We start from the raw sequence: 22,126 nt of genomic DNA, 5'->3' as shown, positions 1-22,126 counted from the left end.
ACATTGGTGTTCTATTCGTCAACTCTCAAAGTTCTACTGGTTCCTTTGCAACAGTGACGTGTAATATTGGATACATTCCTTGAACCAGTAGTCCAACGACTGCTGAATGATCTGACGTAATAGGATGGTTTACTGGTGGAGTCAACTGTATCCCCCCCAGAAATTATTATTTGTTTATATTGCAATTATTATAGCTTTTATTTTACCAAATATTCATTTTTATATTATGAAATATTCATTGTTAAGGAAAACTAAAACATTTTTTTTTCACTTAAAACTTTATATATTAAAAATTTATATTTATTTATTAGTCCGTTTTCGATCATGATTTTAAGCAAAACGTTTCCAATATTTCGCTAGATGTGGGCACATTGCTTTCAAACTTTTTTCCATCTTTTTCATCTATTTTCTACATTTCAAATATTCAGTACAATACAATACGATATTATATTTTTTGTTTGTTTTACATTTGAGATCGAACTATTTATCATACAGTGAAACAGTAAACAGCAGCTGATATTTACGAGTAAAATATGATATTTCACACCTATATTAAATAAAGCCAATAAACTTTCAGCATCTGAACATGTGGTCACCAAATATAAATTATTATTTGATCCGGTCTTATCAATTAAGGTAGAACGCGACACTTTGCGAACTTTCGAGTAGCGTCTTGAAAATCGGCATGCAAAAAATTGACCATATTTCTGATTGGATTTCGTTGATTTTATTTCAATAGTTTCAGCCAATTTTTAAACACACGACGTCAACGTTGACCATCAAAGCCCGTTTTTGAACATGACGCCGTTGCGTATCCTTGGCAACTGTTACGGGTATTTCAACGCCATTGGCGGACAAAATATCTTACATCCTACAGCATTCAACGGAAATTATTTTTTCCCTTCGAGCAGATATAAAATTTATTGTTTTACGCCGAAAATTGTTTGAGTTTTGGAAAGAAAATTGTCAATTTTGTGTAAAATTTGACGTTCAGTTTAGCCGCACTTTTAGGCTTAAAATCGGCTTATTAATAAATTTCTGAAATAAATTTTTGATTTTTTTCTTTAAACGTCCTTAAAATTGTATACTGAGTCAAAATAACTAAAAAAATTAGGGGGTCACCGACTCAATTTTTTTCGGTATACGTGATTTTATTTCCCCCACCCCTTTGGATAAAAGTCACGCTATAACGGGGCGTTTGGTTTTTTGATGTTATTAAAACGATCGCCCTGTGTCAAAATCCTTTTTTTACGGCATTTTACGCTATTATGATCGACCACTGCGGAAAATATATGGTTACAATGAAGGGTACGAAATTCCCTATATTATAGATAGACAGGTAAAATAAGTGAAATTTGATGTACGGGACCGTATATCATGCAATACGTATATGACTAATATACCGTGATCCGTACACTCGTAATATGCGGGAACTTTGAATGAAGTCCGTATTTTCTAAAATGCGTATTGTTTTAATTACACGGTCAGATATTATCAAAATATGATTTTTTTATTCTTGTAAATACAGATTTTGTATATAAAACAAAGAATAAAGATGTACTTCAGAATTACCCACTTTCTACAAGAGGAAAGAAATAATAGTCTGATCTGACATTTGTCAGGGTAACATTAAATAGTAAAACTTTGAGTGAAATGTAATATTTCTCGGTTTTATTAACATGTCAGTTGCATACTGATTAAATAGTTAGTGAAACATCGGCAGCGTAGAATGAACAGACAAAAAATGACAAATTTTGTATAAAGATTTACAACGTAACACTCCTTTGTACAGTATATAGCTCAGGGCCGCCGGTTCGCTAAAATCCGCAGACGTGTATTTACAGCGTTTCATTATATTTCATGTTTAAAGTACTGTTTCTAAATTTTCCTGTTCAAAATAAATTCTACCATAAATTTGGCTATACAGTGAATAATGAATATTTGCAAAGGCCGATTTGATAGTAATGTGTTTAATACAGCGTTTATGGTGAAATCCTCAATTAAAATGATAAGCTAAACGAGAGAATATGTATTACAGATGTTTATTTACTTGTAGAATCGGACGTGCTACATCTGACTGTAATCCAACATCCGCTGAGCTAACGTTTCAAGCATGACTGTTTGCTTCACGCTAATAAAATTGACTAAGTTTCATTTATGAACCGTATATTTTAATTTGTCAATATTTCGCCAATTCTGTCAAATTTATGCAATAGGTTTTGATTACAAGTGAAATTCAAATTCTGGTTTTTAATAGGTGAAATAAAATACATATCAATCACAGTTTATCACGCATAGTGTGGGTAATGCAAAATGTATATATTTGCAGAATTTCTTGTAGACTACATATTATTTTATGATTGAATTTCCATAAATGGCAAATTTCTCGATTCAAGTTTATTAATCTTATTGTATTACAATATCAAAAAGGAACTACGCAAATGATTACTCTCAGCTGTATTTATTTTTGTTTGCGCAGCGTAAGCGTTGCCGTTGAACGCCTAACGTCATTTTCTTTACATGCGTCTGTTTACAAATCCTTATGAAGTTATTAATCATGCTTAAAAACAAGAAAAAATAGTTTGTTTTTCGTACAATTTTAAGAATTTGCAATGGAACATTGCTGTTGTTGTTTTATATGTATTAGTAAAACTCTTGAACAATTCTCCTGATAAGCTGAACATTATTGCCGCACTTTGAAGTCTCAAAAGTATCTGCATCCGTCGAATTTCGTTACAAAATTACTCACGGGGTGGGGGAAATAAAATCACGTGTACCGAAAAATTTGAGTCGGTGACCCCATATTTTTTTTGTTTTTTTTTACTAAGTTTACATTTTAAAGGACGTTTAAAGAAAAAAATCAAACATTTATTTCAGGAATTTTTTAATAAGCCGATTTTAAGCCTAAAAAAGCGGCTTAACTGAACGTCAAATTTTTCACAAAATTGACAATTTTCTTTCCATTACTCAAACAATTTTCGGCGTAAAACAATAAATTTTATATCTGCTTCAAGAAAAATATAATTTCCGCCGAATGCTGTAGGATTTAAGATACTTTATCCGCCAATGACGTTGAAATATCCGTAACATTTGCTAAGGATACGCAACGACGTCATGTTCAAAAATGGGCTTTGATGGTCAACTTTGACTCGCAAAGTGTCGCGTTCTACCTTAAGCCTGGTTTTTGTTTGCTTTGACAGTTGGACAATTCAATATCAAATAGATAAGCCAATTTCTTTTTTCGATTTTGCAAATAATTTATATACAATCCCTTATGTTCTCGAAAATGTCAAAATGTCAAATATTTAGTAGACTAAGTACGAAATAGATGAACGTTGTTTGTAGCAATACTGAATCTCATGGACTCTTACACATTTAAGACACAGCTAGGTTTAAGAAAGGTTTAACAGTTGTCCAATATTATTCAGTATTATACTCAACAATGTATCATTGCCACAATCTACCATGCAAACTGTGGAGCATCAGTATTCAAAGTAGCGTGCCATAATATGCATGATTCTCAGTTTACACACTGGTATAAGATGACATTTACCATGAACGGTGCAAACACTAAACATTGTCAGACATGAAATGAATCAGTTCCGATAAACTTTAATTTAAAGGTAATGATGGGCACTCAATCTTGTCCTCGACTAATTGCGAATGGGCTAAATTTTTTGCTGAATATCGTGTAAACGTCACTTCTCAGTTCGCCATGTTTATTTTTCCGAATATTGTGCTGAAGTATGCGCTGAATTTTGTGCCACCTTCACATCGTTATCTTTAGTAGGTCTGCATTTATAAAGTTTGATTGTTTTTCTGAAAGTTGTGATCGAACATTGGCAGGTCTTAATTTTGTTAAATTCCAATGTTGAGCTGAATTTTGTTCTGCATTTCTCGCCAGATTCACGTCTCAGATCATATTTCATAATAGTTCAAATGTAGCTCTGAATGATGTGCGAGAGATTTTCGCATTTCGCTAGCACAACATTGAGAAATAGAATAATGCGCCAAATGCAGACGTATTATAAAAATGCTTCTGATATGACAGGTACAAAGATGTATGTGCAAACATTCCCGACAATGCTATAAATTGCTGTTACTACATTAAAGCCGCTATGCCAGCAATAAATGCACTAGGTAATGTCCATATTATGTGCTTTATGAAGCTTCGTTCAGATTTTACAGTCATCATTGTTGCACCCTTTTATCAAACGTCAGTAACGATAGCAGATAAAGTCGTAAACCAAATCGACCTTTTTTCTTTAAATGAAAGAAACTCCGCGTTCAGACCTTATACAGACTCTGCAATTATTTCTATCATTACATATTTGCCGGTTCTTGTGACATTTTATGGTCATAGTTCCGCACTTGCGCTTGGGGATCCTTCGATGATGATTGTTCCCGACATCACTTTCTCCGGTCACTTGTATTATTTTTTTGTGCCTACAGGTTTTAATGAGCCAAGTTCTAAATTACTATATCTGACTTATATCCTGTGTCAGGTTTGCTGTTAAATAGCGTACAACTATCACCATCAGATGCTATAGCTACAACAATTCCCCAACACGGCTCGTTCATAGTTGTATATGTCGAAGTTGTACTGGGTAAATATCGAATTACTCATACTTCGGGAATCGCAGCCTCGTTTGGAGCATGGCTGTAAAGTCGGAAAAATAAGCAAGAATATGCTACAAATCTAGGAATTAACGATTGATTTACGGGAGTGGGAACGATCACATTTTCATCAGTATTGTGCAGAACTTTAAACTTTCTACTTTGGATAAAACCTCACTTGACACTTTTGACAATAAAGGAACAGATTATAAATCAATCATATATGCATGCATGCTATTCGGAGAAGATACAAAATATGTTTACATATTTATTATTTTTAATCACAGAATACATATGGTATTAAAATTATCCCTTACAAAACCATATTTTTTTTTCGAAATACTTTCTTTCTATTAATTTCCTTACTAATTCTGATGAATTAATTGTTTTCATGTGCAATACTGTATTCCTAGAAATGTTCGCGGATACAATATTTCGCGTTTTGCACAACGTCTGCATTTTCGCGGAGACAAACTTTCGTGGATTTGTAGTAACCGCGAATTCCGCGAATGTTAAGTCGCTCCGGTCTAAATTACAGCTTTTAGAGGCTACGTTTTTGATGCATGACCTTGCCTGTTGGATGCTTTTAATTATTTTATTTTTTTTGACTAGTCGCGCCTAAAGCGCAACGTTACTCGATTCATTTCATCTATTGACTAGTTGAACAAGGACGGTTGTTCCGTGAACACTTTCATATTTCCTTACCTTTTTTCATTATGTTATTAAGTAAGATTTAGTCAGACCCGTTAGCTTTTATTCTCATTTGAATCCTAACTGACTTTATCTTCAAAATGTCGATACTTTTTTTACACATTATCGGACTGTACATCGCTTTCATTATAACAACATAACAGCTGTTTATCAATGTAGCACTTTATCGCACCTACTCTAAGCAAATAAAATCCAAGTCATTCAATGTTCGCAAACTGTAAATGCGTTTGTCAACGCTGTGACTAGCAAATAACGTCAATAAGCATGATAATTACTAATAATTGATATTTTGTTTTTCAGCGTGCAAACTAGTATCAATAACATACATAAATTATTCTTTACACATTTCTATAGCTTCTGTGTTTATATGTTGTTTTTTTGTGTAAGTAGATTATAGTAAATATTCTGTACTTTTTTGTTATATTTGGCTGAAGCTAGAAATGTTCGCGGATTTGTTATAAGTGACATATTCGCGGCTATACAGATTCGCGGAATCATGCCTACCGCGAAAACCGCTAACTTAAAAGGCGCGAAATCTTTTCTAGGAATACAGTAATTGCAGAATATTTAATTTAAAAGTGTTTGCAAATTCCTAACGTCCGAAAAGAGACAAGAGAAGATGAGTATGATGAATAAACCCTCAATTTTACTGACCAAGATTGTTATACATACATGTGCCTTTATTTCTTAGTCGCTTTAGACATGTGTATATGTCCAGTATCTTTTTATTAATCAAACGTAATTTTTCAATTTAGGAAGGAAGCTTCCTAACAATCGTATAAGACAAATAAGGGATCATTAATTGTTCTGCACAGGGAATATTGACATTCTTTGAATGCAACGTTTTCTAGACACAGAGTGCCCAAGCTACACGAACGACGTTTAGAAATAAATGTCGGGTCAGAATTCCATGGGATTATGTTGACGTCGGAATGACGCCCTGACTGCCGCTGCTTCCTCTATGCGGCAGATTTTAAAATGACCGCTATTTGTTAATCCGGCGCATAAAAGTTACATTGTATATCTAATTTACATACATGAATAAATTTGTTTTTATTTTCAACATAGTTCGAACACAGTCATTTAAATTAAATTATTTAAATATGTGATAACAACTGATAGTATGATGTTTAAACACTGTTAACAAATGTGGTATTCAATGAAAAAAGTAAATTTTAAGTAGAACTCTGCTGTTGTAATTATATTCAGCTAGCATATTCTTTTTAATATATAATCAGATATTGAAACCGCGGGACTGATTTTTATTTTTAATAATAAAAGTAAAAAGGTGTCTCTTGTGTGTCGTTAAGTTTTGGTATTTCGGAATAATCGGTTTAAAGCAAGGGATAGGATTTGAGTTACACACTTGGTTCAAGCGAGCACGTATTTTTATCGAGGTAAGCGGGTTGATATATTATTCTTTAGTCTTAAACATTCCAATTTTTTAAAGCAATGTTAATGACACAATCGGTTTTAGGTCTCAGCTTTTTTTCTTCTGAATTGACGAAGTTATTGAAGATATTAACTGGTCATGATGATGATTTGAGATCTGACAAGATGATTTTCTTGCCGGGTTCTACTCATTTTTATATCAGTAAGTGTGTTAGCTGATAATGATAACAATTATAGCAGGATATATACAAACAGTTACCTGGATGAAATACGTCCGGGCGTTATAAATTTTAATAACTCGGTAGCTATTTGTCAAGTTTGAAACCATTTTGCTTGCTTGAACCAAGTGTCTAACCACTTCTCATCCTGTACCTTGGAATCAGGAGTGCCGATTTGCACAAGGCTCTTTCTTGACAGAAACGTTTATCCTCTGTTTTGGTTTTTCCAATTATCTTACCAAATGATAGATTCTATTACTCCTTAGCAAACATTCAACACTATTTCACGCACAAACATATTATTTAAGCATTTCAATCATCAACATTAAATCTTGCTAAACTAACTATGACTGGTACAAAGACGGCTAAATAAGAAACATAAACAATGTGGCCATTTATCAACAACAAACGAGTAATATGTAAATTACTTTATCTGCTTGAATTTGTTGTCATGCAACTTGAAATAAACTAAGGAATAATTTTCAAAGTACTGAAATCAAATTTTCCGAGTAAAGCGAGGTTAAACAATCTCTCTGAAAGAAAGAAAATAATTAAGCCAGGTATCACCAAATATTTAGTAAAAAGACAATTCATGGGATTTAACTGTCTTCTTGAATTACTTTGTAAAGTTGATTGGAAATAAAAACAATAAAATCGATCTGATCGCTTTTTTTTTGAACAATGGACTGAAAAAGCTTTTGCAAATTTGACATATACCTTTCAAATTTGATAATTCAACATACCAGTAAAATACCAGTAAAATCGCGCAAAAAGACTAAACTTCATCAATATAATTATTTTTTGAGGTTATTTTCTTACCTCTTAGTTCTTTACATGTGCCATAGTTACAACCATTATCTCCACAACAAGAGGTACAGAGAAAGGCACTGCGCTTATTAATGATACCACAGATATTATCCCGGTCAGAATTGGACAAGGTTTGGGTTTTGTTAGCAACACATACTAGATAATCTTGGTAGGCTGACTTCATAAGAGTCTCACATACCTGAGAAAAACATGCAAACGTAATCTAAAGTGATTTTCCAAACATTTTACTTTAAAAATTGTTTAACAATGAACAGCTATACGAAATTAACTTACTGCATGTACTTTGTGGTTTAATCATTTTCGTCAAACACATGTCTCTAACATGATAAGAATTATCAAAATACATTTATGTTATAAAACAATCAGTGCCGGTCACATTTTATAACAATTAAGCTTGTTTATCTTAGGTTATAGAATAATTTAATGTTTAAATTTAATGAAATATTTAAGATATTTTATCACAAATAAATTTTATTTTTACAGACAAGAACGTTTAGAAGCTGTCGATTTTTTTTCAGGAAAAATATTACGGGCGTTCGAAATAAATATACCCTTATTCTACGTCACTGAGTTACTCCAATATTTTTTCAAGATTCAAATAACTTTATTTATGTTTTAAGGCCTCCGGCCCAAGATACACTGTATATAGTATACAAACAACAATTTTGAAATATTGTTGCGTCACCTTAACAATAGTTTTAAATGTAAACAAAGGCTAGTTGTTTATATTATCCATTTCTTGAGATATCCAGACAAAATCAAACCCATAGCTTAACAGTACATGTTTGACTTTGGTTAAACAACATATGCAAACTACTTCGTCTAGTGACTTCAACATTAAATATCACTTTTGATATCTAGATAAGGGAATGGTCAGAAATTTACAAGAATATCGTAAACAGTTTATCATAATTATACGAAATACTTAAGTATAATCTACAACATTCGCCTAAAACCATGATAGGTTTATTTGTAGTTTTTCACGAATAAATGTTTTCGATAAAAAATTGTTTTTTTGTGACCCATACAATGTAGCATTAAATGTGTTTAATCATATAATCAAAAATTTTAAACAATTCATTACTTGTAAAATGACCAAAAGTTTTAACGATAATATGCCTTTTTGGCTTGAGATGCCATTTTTTTTCGTTTGCATGAGTCCATGATAATTGAGGAGTGAAAATGAGTCCCATATACTGGTACATATTATATTCAAACTTTTACCGCGAAAGTACAATTATTTAACATTTTAGATGAAAACTTAGTATCTTAAGTGTTACTGTTTCAATACTCAGTCTGGTCATCAAAATCACCGGCTACAGCAGGATTGTGACGTAAAAGAAGTGATTATTAATTTTAACTATTTAAAGGTACATTTCTGTCCCTTTATAAAATAAATCTAATGAAAATTTAATATAATAGGACTGGTAACTTTATGTTTAAGAAGCTCAGGTAGGGTAAGGGTGGATCTACCGCTAAACGGTTTTCAACAAGAGGACAAATATTCCAAAGACATAGTTAAGCAATGATTGTTGCAATTTCACATCTTATACAATAAAACCAATGCACCTTCAACATTTGATTAAATCGTATCAATTTAGCCTCTTTTTCATTTCCAAAGTCCCAAAAAAGTCCGTATCAAAATAGACATCACACTCCTTATAACCTCGTTTTTATTTCAAAAGTTCAAAGTTCATATCAAGTCCTTGTAATTTAAGTTACAAAGTTTGTAAAATATAAAAAAAATAGTGATGAGAATTAAAAAAGTCATTAAACATGATTAAGAACTATACTGATTACGTTGGACACAATATAGGTTAAACAGATACGTACTCGTCCAAAAGAATTCAGTAAATTGTACTGAACACTGAATTTTAACCTCATTTTATTTTTCGATGATTTAATCCTAAAAAAATGGAACACATCATTTCGCAACATCACAATTTTACTTACCACTTTGTTAAGACATCCGTAGAAATACGTGTCTCTTCCACCAACGTCATATTGTGAAACGTAACATTTCTGTTAGATAAGATATTTGCAAAAGCATGTTTATAATTCTGACTGATTTAAAAAAAAACGATACCTTCGTCGTTCACAAATGCAATGGAATATATTGTTAATACATTGTCACTCTATTTGAATTGAATATCACAAAACGGTTTGATGTTTATTAGCATTTCTAATTCAAATTCAATTTTCGGATGATCCTATTAACATGGCAGTAAATCAACTGAAAAGGATCTAATCTATACTGAATTTCACGTATTTTGATATAATAACACAAAATATATGAGTTATAATAATATATCCTCGATCTATAATTTCTACAGAGAACTTGACTCACATAGAACCCTTCTCACCCTCGTAGATATTATACCCCGGATGTCATTTTTAATACACAGCCGCACATCATTTCAGCGTGCATCCATATTTAGTATTGTATTACCTTACTCCCATCGTCGTCGTTTCCAGATATTTCTTATCAATGCATATAATTTATTTATATTGTACTTTAGGTATGATGTATAGTAAAATAAATTACAAATTGCTGTTGGGAAAGTTGTGGATAGTGTCAGGACTCAGCTTTCATATCATCCCTCAAATAACATACCACTTTTTTGGGTTGACATAACCCACTATATCCTAGGAAATGGTAGAACTTAATTCCAGGAAAATACATTAAGGAATTTCATAAAAATAATTAAAAATGTACGTTTTGCAAACAAGTCAACTGAAAATACAAAGCAAAGTTGCAAACTGCAAAAAATAATTTTGTAGATACTAATGACGTGATATGTTCAATTATATGTTGAATATATAACTTACCTCATTTGGTTGACAGTACCCAAGAGTAACACAGGTGTCTGGGTCTTTGACCTCACTTTGAGATGATGTTCTGTGGTCACAGTGGTAGCATCGCACGGAGTTAGTTGAGGCTTGTTAATTGAAAAAAAATAATAATAAAAGAATAGGACATCACTTAAAGCACGATTTTAGCTCATCATAGCATTATTCTCATATGTTTGAGTTTGTAATGGCAATGAAAGTGTCCGTCATTACACGTTCATTGCATACAATTCATCTTAAAAAAAAGAAACAAAACATTTCTTCCTGTAGCGAGAGGTCGATTTTAAATAAATATCACGTGGATGATCACGTGGAAGCCTTAAGATTAATCTCACTTTTTTGTACTTAATACATGATAACTGTCTCATGCATATTTAGGTCACAAGAAAAAAATCAATTTAATGATGAATTCATCTCCTATAAAACTATAAAACCTACAATGCCAAGTGTTTAGATTTTTGGCTTGTAAAATTGCTTTGCAGGCCCTACAAAATATGTACAAATCATGCCAATTATTTTCGAATTCGTACAAAAAACACAACTGGGGCTCATCTAGTTATTCCACTTTTGTTGTAAAGTAATTCACAAATTTGTGTGTAAAAGTTTTATTTCATGACTCATGAGCATATTTTGTATGCAGCATTACTTGAGGACCTCTATAAAAGTCACACATTGATACACCTATCATTAAAATTAAAACATATTTCCTTGGTGCGTTTCTCACATGTAATACTTACGTTCCTGCAATCCACATAGACGTTTGTTACAGTCATCGGCAGTATTACAGCATCTTAAATAAGATATATGTGCATTAAAATCCTATTAAAGTCATAAATAATAAAATATAAGATAATATTTGCCATATCACTGTTATGAATTAAGTGCTTAAGCAGTTTATAACACAGGCGTAAATTGTTCGGAGTAAAAACAGTTGATATCGGATGCAAAAACCCTAGGTTTCCAGTGTACAGTTGATGTAAACTTGTCTTCTTTTATACCAATTAATTAAAGTGGAATTGTTTTCAAAGTGGATATCCGCCTAGCCCTTTCCTCATTATATGCTTAACTGAGTAAAACGTTGATGTTCTGATAACAAAAAAGTGTGTAGCTTGTTCATATACAATAAATGAGCCTTGTCATGACAAAACCATCATAATGCGTTTGTGACCAGCATGGATCAAGACCAGCCTGCGCGTCCGCGCAGTCTGATCAGGATCCATGCTATTCGCTTACCAACCCTATTACAAGTAGAGAAACTGATGGCGAACAGCATGGATTCTGATCAGACTGGTCTTGATCCATGCTAGTCGCAAACGCACTATGTATGTTTTGTCATCACGCAGCTCGATTATATAATACCACAATCACCTGGAGCAAGTTATCATCTCTCTTTTCTTACCAACAGGCGTCGAGCCCGAAGCAACGGCACAAACCTGAAACCACGATATTGCTGTATTTAGTTATGTCACTTCCCATTATATATGTTCTTTTTATCGCATTCAATAAATAGAGTTAAAACAGGGTGGTGAATTTTATAAAGATTGTTATTTTTTATTTACTTCCTTGCTCTTTGTCCGACCTATATTTAAACACGTTCAACATCTAAACATACAGAAAGTATTTACATTTTTTATTTAAAACAAAATGAAAATGTTGGTCTTTATTTATTTACGTTCATGTGTGATTTTTTTTTTATTTCATCGAGTTTATTTATTTACGTTTGTGTGTGAGTGACTTTAGAAGCTGTATTCTCAATAATGGCAACGTCATTTGTGAGAATACTGTTTTAAAGGTTCACGAGATGAAATAAAATTAAATCTAACAGAAGAAACAAACAAATTTCTTTTTATTTTACGCTTAAAACAAGTTTAGATAAAATGTCCTCAGCATTAACTTCAATATTAAAATTTGTTTACGATTTCAGACGAAGTTTTCATAAATCAAGAAGTCTTGGGTTAAAAATAGGTTCGAAAATCAACGTTAAAATGTCAATGTTATCATTCATTTTAAACAAAAAAATAAAATTCAATGATCGCTTGTGTTAATCAATAAATATAAATTGAATACAAACATTTCAAAAGATGAAAAAGTTACATGACGAACATAATTCTGTTTTATTCACTTATTAAGTCTCTATCACGACTGCCATTTTTAAAAGTTGTTTATTTCAAGCGAGGAAAGAATAAAATGGGATTCCATTTGAATTTGATTATTTTAAATATATCATAAGGAAGAAAACTTATTCGTGGATTGTTACAGACAATAATTAATTTTTAACATATGTGGATATAATCAAGAAGCGACTAGAAATTTGAAAAACATGGAATCTTTAAAAAGGTTGCCTGACCCACGCTGGGCTATTTACCTATCCACTGGACAGATGACTGTCATTGCTTTTACACAGTTACTAAAATTTTATTGTTTCTAAGAATATCCCCCAAAATTTTAATCAATGCATTTTGCTTTAAATAAAAAAACGATTTTTATGTTTAATTTGAATGGACGAAAATCCAAAAAGAAGGGAGGTTTCAAAAGCCCTTTTTGGGTATCGGTAAGTTGAATGATTACGTTTTAAATTTAGATTATTTATCAATTTTAGATTTGTTTTGCCCTAAATAACCCTAGATATGTCGGAATTATAAGCATAAATAAAAGTGAGGTACCACATGGGGAAAATCTTAAAAAGTAGTCTCTTAATTGAAAAGTTTGAAATTATATTTTGATAAGTTGTACTTTGAAATTATCAAAAATAACTTTCACAGATAAATCAGTCACCCACTCAAAATCATATAATATTGCTTTTCAATTTAAATCTATTTCATTACTTATTTTTTTATTTTGCAGGAATAATACCTGTTTAGACTGACATCCTCCATTATACACAATTGACTGTGTGTCTGTTACGACCTGTTCCATGTAACAATCCTAAAATATGAAAAAACGTCATTTATTCGTTCACTAACTGAAATTACGTCATTTTAACGCCATGGATTTTAAATAACTCAAGTGCGTGTTTTTGGAATAAAGATTCAAACATGATTCTTTCTTGTGGAATGGTATTTCAATAATTTTATGTCTTATAATGACAATTGCATGATAATTATTGAACATAAAGATGTCATTGTATTTAATCAAAGAATAAAGATATTATTGTACTTAATCATAGAATAAAAATATCATTGTACCCTATCATAGAATGAAGATATATTTGTTTACCTTTTCATAGAATAAGATATCTATGTTTACTTTATCATAGAATGAAGATATCATTGTACTTGATCATAGAATGAAGATATCATTATACCCTTTCATAGAATAAGATATCATTTTTGAATTAATCATAGAATGAAGATATCTTTGTTTACTTTATCATAGAATAAGATACTTTGTTTACTTTATCATAGAATCAGATATCATTGTTCTTTACCATAGAAAGGAGATTTATTTGTACCTTGTCATAGAATGTAGCTATCATTGTACTTTATCATAGAATGAAGATATCATTTTACACTATCATAGAATGAAGATAGCATTGTACTTTATCATAATTTGAAGATATCTTTTTTTAGTTTATTATACAATGAAATATCAATGTACTTTATTAGAGAATATAGATATATTTGTACTTATGTAGATTCCATTGTACTTTAACATATAATGACAATATTGTACTTTAGTATAGAATCAAGATAAAATTGTACTTTATCATAATATCAAGATATTATTGTACTTATCCTAATATGAAGATATAAGTTTACCCAATCATGGAATGAAGATATACATGTCATTATACTTAATCATGGAATCAAGATATCACTGTACGTTATCATAGAATGAAGATATCATTGTTTACTTTATCATAACTGACGATACCATTGTATTATTTTCATATAATGTAGATATCATTGTACTTTATTATAAATTTAGATAGCATTGTGCTTTTTCATAGCATGAAGATATCATTGTTCTTTATCATAGAATGAAGATATCAATGTACTTTATCGAAGGATAAGATATCATCGAACTTCATCACAGAATGAAGATATCTTTTTATTACATGCTTTTCAGTGGTTTATAGAAATATATCAGTGAAATATAAAACTGATATTTCACTGTTTGAAACAGAAATAATAATCAATCTGATATTTTTCACTGTTTTTTAATTTAAACACAGTACGTAATTTCAGTGAAATACAAGTGTACCAACTAAATGACGTCACATCGTAATTGACGTCACGCTGTGTTATCATTTGGCGCAATTTCCATTTGGTAATATGTTAACATTTCTTTTATAAATGTTTCTTTGCATATGATCAAAAGAAAGTTTGTTAAGTTAAGTGTAAGATCGAAATATATTACACCTCGTGAACACCAATAGTTCATATGTCACTTGTGGTTGCGCCATTGTGAAATATACCGTTTTGTGCTCATTCGGTGAAATATATAACGATCTTACACTGAGATAAACAAATATCCTCTGTGTACTTTATCATCAAATGAAGATAGCATAGTGCTTTAACATAAAATCAATATATCATTGAACTTTATCATATTATCAAAATATCATTGTACTGTGCCATAAATAAAGATTTTACTTTATCATAGACTGAATATATCATTCTACTTGATCATAGAATGAAGATAGCATTGTACTTTATCATAGAATACGATATCATTGTACTTTATCATAGAATGACGTTATTAGTGTATACTGTATCTATCATAGAATGAAGATATCGTTGTACTTTATCAGAGAATAAAATACCTTTTTACTTAATCGTAGGATAAGATATCATTGTACTTTATCATAGAATGACGTAAGCAGTGTATACTTTATCAAAAAATCAAGATATCATTGTACTTTATCACAGAATAAAATATCATTGTACTTTACCTTAGAATGAATATATCTTTGTACTTTATTAAAGAAAGAAGATATCATGTTAGTACTTTATCTTAGAATAAGATATCATTGTACTTTACCTAATAATGAAGATATCTTTGTACTTTATCAAAAATGAAGATAGCATTGTACTTTATCATAGAATAAGATATCATTGTACTTTATCATAGCCTGAAGATATCATTGTATTATATCATAGAATTAAGATAGCATGGTACTTTATCATATAATAAGATATAATTGTACTTTATCATAGAATGACGTTAGCTGTGTATACTTTATCAAATAATCAAGGTATCATTGTACTTTATCACAGTATAAGATATCATTGTACTTTACCATATAATGAATATTTATCTTTGTATTTTATTAAAGAATGAAGATAGCATTGTACTTTATCATAGAGTAAGATATAATTGTACTTTATCATAGAATCTTGATTATTGCAATACCTGAAGGGTTTTATCACATATCTCCAGGTGGTTACAGTCCGAAAGATCGGAGGCTCTTTTGCATGAACGGCATCTCAATTTGTTTGGCGGCAACGTAAAATAACCATAACCTATATAATATGTTTTTCAAAATTATATATAACTCTTTTTTAACTATTAAAAAATGTTCAATGTGTTGCATCATTTAATGAAATATACCTATAGACCTTTGAAATCAAATTTGACAAAAATTAACGTAAGCACAATTATTATGTTCAACCAAATTATGTTTATATTTGTTAACATTTCTTCAAATATGTGAGTAAACTATCCAACTAGATTGCCTAACATCAGTGGTTCCACTCAGGTAACCACACCAAAAATGATGGACGAAGGGGCACCCGGGGCTTCCTCCAACAGTTAAAGATGGAAAATCTCCATATAAACTTGTACTGCATTGATGCAACGTAAAATCCAACAATAAAAGTAAGCATTTCTATTGTTTTTTGTTTTGTTTTTGTTTTGCTACATGTAATTCTGTTTAACTGTATGTGATTATAAGTTCATAATTTATCATCTAAGGAAATCTTATATTTCAAGTTTTAAAAAGATATTTTTCAAAAATTTTTATTTTGTTTGTAAAAAAAGCCAACGCCCAAAAAATTTGGTAGATTAAATTTTACAAAAGAAAGTTTTACAAAGGGTTTTAGGTCAGGGGGAAAAAATATGTTGATTTTCCAAATTGCAATAAACAGCCCAAACTAGGTGTCTTATCGTTTGGACATACTTTTTGACATACTTTTAAATGATATTAAATGATATATGACACTTGCGATTATGACACTTTTTTGTTGAAAATAATGTTCGTTTTACAGAACACCACAGCAGTAGGCCTAGAACTATTAATAAGTTCTATTTTCAGTTCTCTTGTCGCGAAAATAACGACCCGAAAAGAACAAAAATCGTGGTTTTGGTCAAGTATTTGAAAATCTGTTTCATTCGCGTAAAGTTAAATTGAATATATCGCTAAGCAGCAACGTTTATCATGGTTTAATTTATTATTTCACGTGTTCAAAACACTTTTAGTGGTTGAAATCATATTTTGTCTAATGATATCGATCCATTTTTCAAATTAGGTGGTACATTTAGTTTATTTATTCAGCTTCAACTTGTCATTTAATAATCAGAGTGGCATACTCGCTCTGTTTAAATAATCAAAACATAATTTTAACAACTTGCCAGGACAGACAGATTTTATTTCATTTTGTGCTAAATGATCTCTAACATTATACTTAAATTTAAACTCATTAGTTCGGAAATTAAAAAATACATTTTTAATAACATTTCATTGATAAATAAATGCAAATAAGACAACAATCAAAAATGATTTGATGATTTAATGATCTTCTGTTGTACTCCAAATTCTTAAAGCAATGCTGTCAACTGTGGTTCAGACAAATTATTATGGACATTTTGTTTTTGATTTATAGAACAATAGCTTACCCACAGCAATAGTGTTCACTAGGAAAGACGCTATCAACAACTCTGAAAGAATAAACGAGTTTTATTTCAATTTCCCTTTTATAAGCAACAGAATAACTACTGTTCGTAATTTAATAACGGGCACGTTCATTCAAAGAAAAAAAACAACAATTTACTAATATATTGCATTCAGCATTTGTATCATTTGATATCTCAATATCCAAATTTAACCTTTGTTTTTTTTTATTTTCCCTCTCTTTGAACAATATTAAGCCACTATTGCACTCAAACAGGCTTTGTTTTCATTTTCCAGTCCAAAATTTCATATCAAATCACTATTGTACGCAGTTAATCTAGCCTCGGTATTATTTTCTGAACTCAAATTATGCATATAAATTCAACATTGTATTCCGAATTACCACGTTTTATTTTTTTCTTAGACCAACAATTCAGTTTCATTTCAAATCTACATTGTGCTAGAAGAAGCAAAGTTAGGTTAAAGTGTCAAAAACGCTGAGTGTGAATCGTAGAAACCATTTTTAATACGACCATACTAATAAAACTGACTCGTGTATGGCCTCAAAACCTATATACATGATGTATGTCGTGTTTGTATAAGCTACATAACTGTATGCTCTTCCAATAGAATCAACAATGTATAATTTAGACTAATTTGGTGATAACACTATAATAATGATAAAAATATCTTGCCTTTTCTCATTTTGTCTTGCCTATGATTTCTGCAAATAAGAAGAAGGTACTGATATCATTTTAGATCGAGTTGGAGTTTGTTGACAAGGATGTCATGAACTCTAAGATATCAGTGGTCTTAAAACCCACTTACTATCTAGTCTAGTGCATGCATACCATAAACGTACGTGGGTTTGTGCGGAGAAAATGGCTTGACTTAAGCCATTTCCTTAAAATAATTTTTAGTGGTTTCAATAATCACCGTATCGTTTCGTTTTATTAGTATATGTAGGTAAATAAACAGAATGCACATGCGTACGCAACCGCCGGTCACTCACACGGACACACACACACGCACGCACGCACACGCACATACGTACACACACAGTCTCTCGTTTTATATTACGCTCATTGCAAATGCTTTAGTGATTGTTACGGTCAGATGATGAAATATTATATATGATGATGCAAGAAAACTTTACATGTTGTCTTGTGAAAGTAATATAATCAAATTTTAAAGAGATTTGTTCTATTTTAATGGGTCTGTAATATAATTAATAAAATCTTTGGTTGTATTTAGTTTTAACCAAAACATCAAACCAGTATTTATATACTAGAAGATAATTAAATAGAACAAAATAATATTATTCATCGTATAAATGTTATTCAACATCCTTTTGAATTTTATCGACATTTTTGTAAGCAACAATTCATAAGATTATCCACAAAGTACATTTTATTGTTTTAATCAAAACTAAAATAATAATTATTGGAATTGAGCCCATTGAAGACCTCTCTACTTAAAAAAATAAAGTAAACTTACTTCTCTTCCTTCACTATCGTTCACTCGTTTGGACGATTTTTTGCAAGATCTTTAGAGATAACACCACGAATTTAAAGTTAGAAGTGTATAAATATTTAACAACTGTAACATTTAAGTATTTTCAGGTCCGTTTAAGGACACACATTCTTATCGTTAATAGGTCGTTGTTTAAACAGTTATCTTGATAAAAAATGAATTAATTAAGGGTCACCTTTATCATCGAAAACTGTTTTTTTACGCATTAATCTATTTCAAAAGTATACTTAAGTTTTATTGTCATTTTAGAATATATTTTACCGACTGAAATTTAGGTAGCCTGATGTTGAACAATATTTATATCAGACTGACCATCAGATGAACCATTTGTCGGATAAACCATATATCGGAAACACATGATATCGTACAAAATCAGTGAGACATATGCTTATATGCTTTACCTGACGTCAAGAAGTGTATTTCTATTACTAGTGAAAATGATTAAAAAAAAAACCCTATCCCAAAGTTTAAAAATTAAATTTTTTCGTTGTCTTGCCCCGGGTTTCAAAAATTGATTCATGGGAAATAAAAAATTTGGTTTTCCAAAACCCCTTTCGGCCCCAAAATAAAAAAATGGTAAAACCCTTTTTAAATAACCGTGGGAGACAAAATGCTCCTTTTGTTTATGTTTTTTTAAAATAAATTTAATTGGTTTTTCCCCCAGAAATTTCATTTAAGAAATATTTCATCCCACAGGACACTGTTCATTCTTACAGGATCGCTTAGTAGCAATCCCTAAGGTCGAAGGTTTTCGATCCAAGTCCTTCTGCGTTATGGGTTGTTCGTTGTGGAGCAGTATGCCAACGGAATTTTCTAGCAATAATAGGTTACCTTCGTTAAGAAGTACATGATGGACGGTTTGTTATTTTTCAATACTTTTTATATGCGTTTTATAGTTGACATCTAGGTATTTCGGTATAGGAAAGAATTTAACTCATTTTGTTAATTATTTCACACATTTAAATTGAAAATAAAATGATGCATTTGTTTTAGTCTAAATAATACTCATTTTAATTTCTCATTCCTTGGGTTTTGGTATCTTGCAATATGTTCTAGCAATAGGTTTTAGTTGTGACTGTGATATAATGATTTTTTATTATTGAATAATAGTTTTATTTCATTGCAGTTTGTTTTGAAAATTAGTTAATGCTTATCAATTTTATTATTTGCCTCATAGGTTATATATTCTGTTTTAACTTGAACAGTGTGATTCAATGCTCTATTTCTAGTCTGTATGTGTAAATATAATTGAAGTCTTACTGTATATAATTATATTTAATTAAAAGTCTGTATTCGCACTGGATGGATAAAGGCTCTCTATGTCACGCCACAAACACAGGGGGCCACAATGGAAACAAGAGTCACCCTCTCTTTATGTGCTATCCTTGGTGCTGGTGTGCATGTCATGACTTTTTTATACTCATCATGTATTTTTTAAAAGTTTTTATTTGGTTTTAAAAATCAGTATATGTATACCATAAGTTAAACAAAGTTTTGTTAAAAGTGTTTAAAAAAAGAGGAGTTGAATCAATAGAAGCCTTTTGGTTTTTATTGGTGTTTAAAATTTTTTCATTAATATTTTTGTTTTAAAAAGTTTTGGTTTTAAAATAGATAAAAAACAGAATCCCTTTTAAAGAAAACCCCAAACCCACCCAAAATTTGAAAATTTTTTGGAGGCTCGGAAAATTTTGAATTGTCCCGTTCATTGGGGGGGCCGGTACTGAAAAGTTGCAAAAAATTTTACCGGTCCCACCCCCCCTAGCAACCCGGGGTTTAAAGCGAATTTAAACATTTAAACTTGGGGAAATTAAATAAAATTTTGAATTTAGAAACATCCGAATGTTGTTCATACGGGGGTTATCATGGAACCTTAATGTGACACGTAAGTGCCATTCCATGAAAAGCGGCGTATGGTCCCAAGTAATAAAAAGCGTGTGCCCTAAACGAGAAAACAATGGGCGGAACTAAATAAAATGGAATTTTGAAAGGGGATCAGAGGTTATGAAGCCTGCGTATCACAGATAAGACGTCAAAAGACAAATTTAAAAAGCAGGCAACATATCCTAAGGGTGATTCAACATTATTCAAGTAGGAATATTGGAACCACCCAACTAGAAAATGCCGAAAAGTTGAAAACAAAAAATACCACAAAGCACAACAATAATGTCGTGCTGAACGATCTTCAAGGATCGAAAATATAAACATCATTGATTAAATGTACGGGGAGACTTTTTACAGCCGCCACACGGCACAAATAACACGGATGTGATCATAAAATAGATAAATACAAAGGAAAAAAACCCTTTTAAAAAAAGGCCCAAACAAAAGGCAAAAATTGAAAATTTTTTTGGGCAAGGGCCTTTTTGGTTTTTAAAATTTTTAAAACCGTTTTCATTTTGGGCGGTAAATTTTTAAAGGTTTTTTTTTTACCTTTTCCGCCCACCCGCCTGCCCGCCTGCCGGGCCGGCCGGGCCGGCCGACATAAAACCCACCGTCCCTGCCTTTTTCCCCCTTTACCACCCCAAAACCCACCGACCCCAAAGAAAAGGAAAAAAAGAAAAGCAAAAATAAGAACTTTCTTCTTGAACAGTTTAGACCCCAAAATTCCCCCTAATTAAAAATATAATTATTTTTAATAAATGATACCCTAAAATTTTTTGCTACCCATTCCCAGTGGGGATTTTAAATAGTCCTTAATATAAAAAGTTGGCCGATCTTTTTTAAAAAACCAATTTGTCAAAAAAAGAAAAACAAATCTTTTAAATTGTTCTCTCTCTGTTTCAATTTTTATAATAATTATAGCATATCCATTAAACTTGCCAGAATGTATTATAAGTAAGGCATGAACTTTTAAATCATAAAACAATCAAACAAAATTTAAACTGTATATATGCAATACCTATAACAAAAAAAAAAAAATTCTGATTCTAAAAGGAGAGACAATTTTGTTTTTGAGAGGACCAAATTTCATTATGGAGTTATACTTCTTGTATCATAGTTCAGATACTTAACTATTGAAAACGTGTTAAAGTTAAATCGCATATTACAAATTACCAATTACAAACACTGTGCGTTTACTTGCACTCACTGTCTGTGTAGAGCATGCTCGTTGATTGGCTAATTTCTATGCCCCCACAAAGTGGGG

The 22,126-nt window shown here is 31.1% G+C and overlaps 1 protein-coding gene across 1 annotated transcript; it reads right to left on the bottom strand.

Annotated features, from left to right (window-relative positions):
• Window positions 1–7,351: 7,351 nt before the first annotated feature.
• On the bottom strand, window positions 7,352–17,491 carry LOC132734538 (uncharacterized). Its single transcript, XM_060721298.1, has 9 exons — window positions 17,454–17,491; window positions 15,972–16,081; window positions 13,470–13,541; window positions 11,985–12,049; window positions 11,354–11,406; window positions 10,596–10,705; window positions 9,720–9,788; window positions 7,758–7,944; window positions 7,352–7,471 (listed from the first exon to the last, which is right to left on the bottom strand). Exons 3-9 carry the CDS (start codon window positions 13,530–13,532, stop codon window positions 7,407–7,409), a joined length of 612 nt encoding a protein of 203 aa, XP_060577281.1. The 5' UTR covers window positions 13,533–13,541; window positions 15,972–16,081; window positions 17,454–17,491; the 3' UTR covers window positions 7,352–7,406.
• Window positions 17,492–22,126: the final 4,635 nt, after the last annotated feature.

The sequence above is a fragment of the Ruditapes philippinarum genome, unplaced genomic scaffold (genome assembly GCF_026571515.1).
Source record: "Ruditapes philippinarum isolate M1 unplaced genomic scaffold, ASM2657151v2 ctg3349_1_1_1_1, whole genome shotgun sequence".
Classification (NCBI taxonomy): Eukaryota; Metazoa; Mollusca; class Bivalvia; order Venerida; family Veneridae; genus Ruditapes; species Ruditapes philippinarum.
This window is presented reverse-complemented; position numbering and strand designations above follow the sequence as displayed.

Coding starts and splice junctions, on each gene's coding strand:
- LOC132734538 (XM_060721298.1), bottom strand. CDS start 13,532: ATGGAACAGGTCGTAACAGACACACAGTCAATTGTGTATAATGGAGGA. Junction 9,789..10,595: donor GGTACTGTCAACCAAATGAG/GTAAGTTATATA, acceptor CTTATCTAACAG/AAATGTTACGTTTCACAATA. Junction 7,945..9,719: donor ACGGATGTCTTAACAAAGTG/GTAAGTAAAATT, acceptor TGTTTTTCTCAG/GTATGTGAGACTCTTATGAA.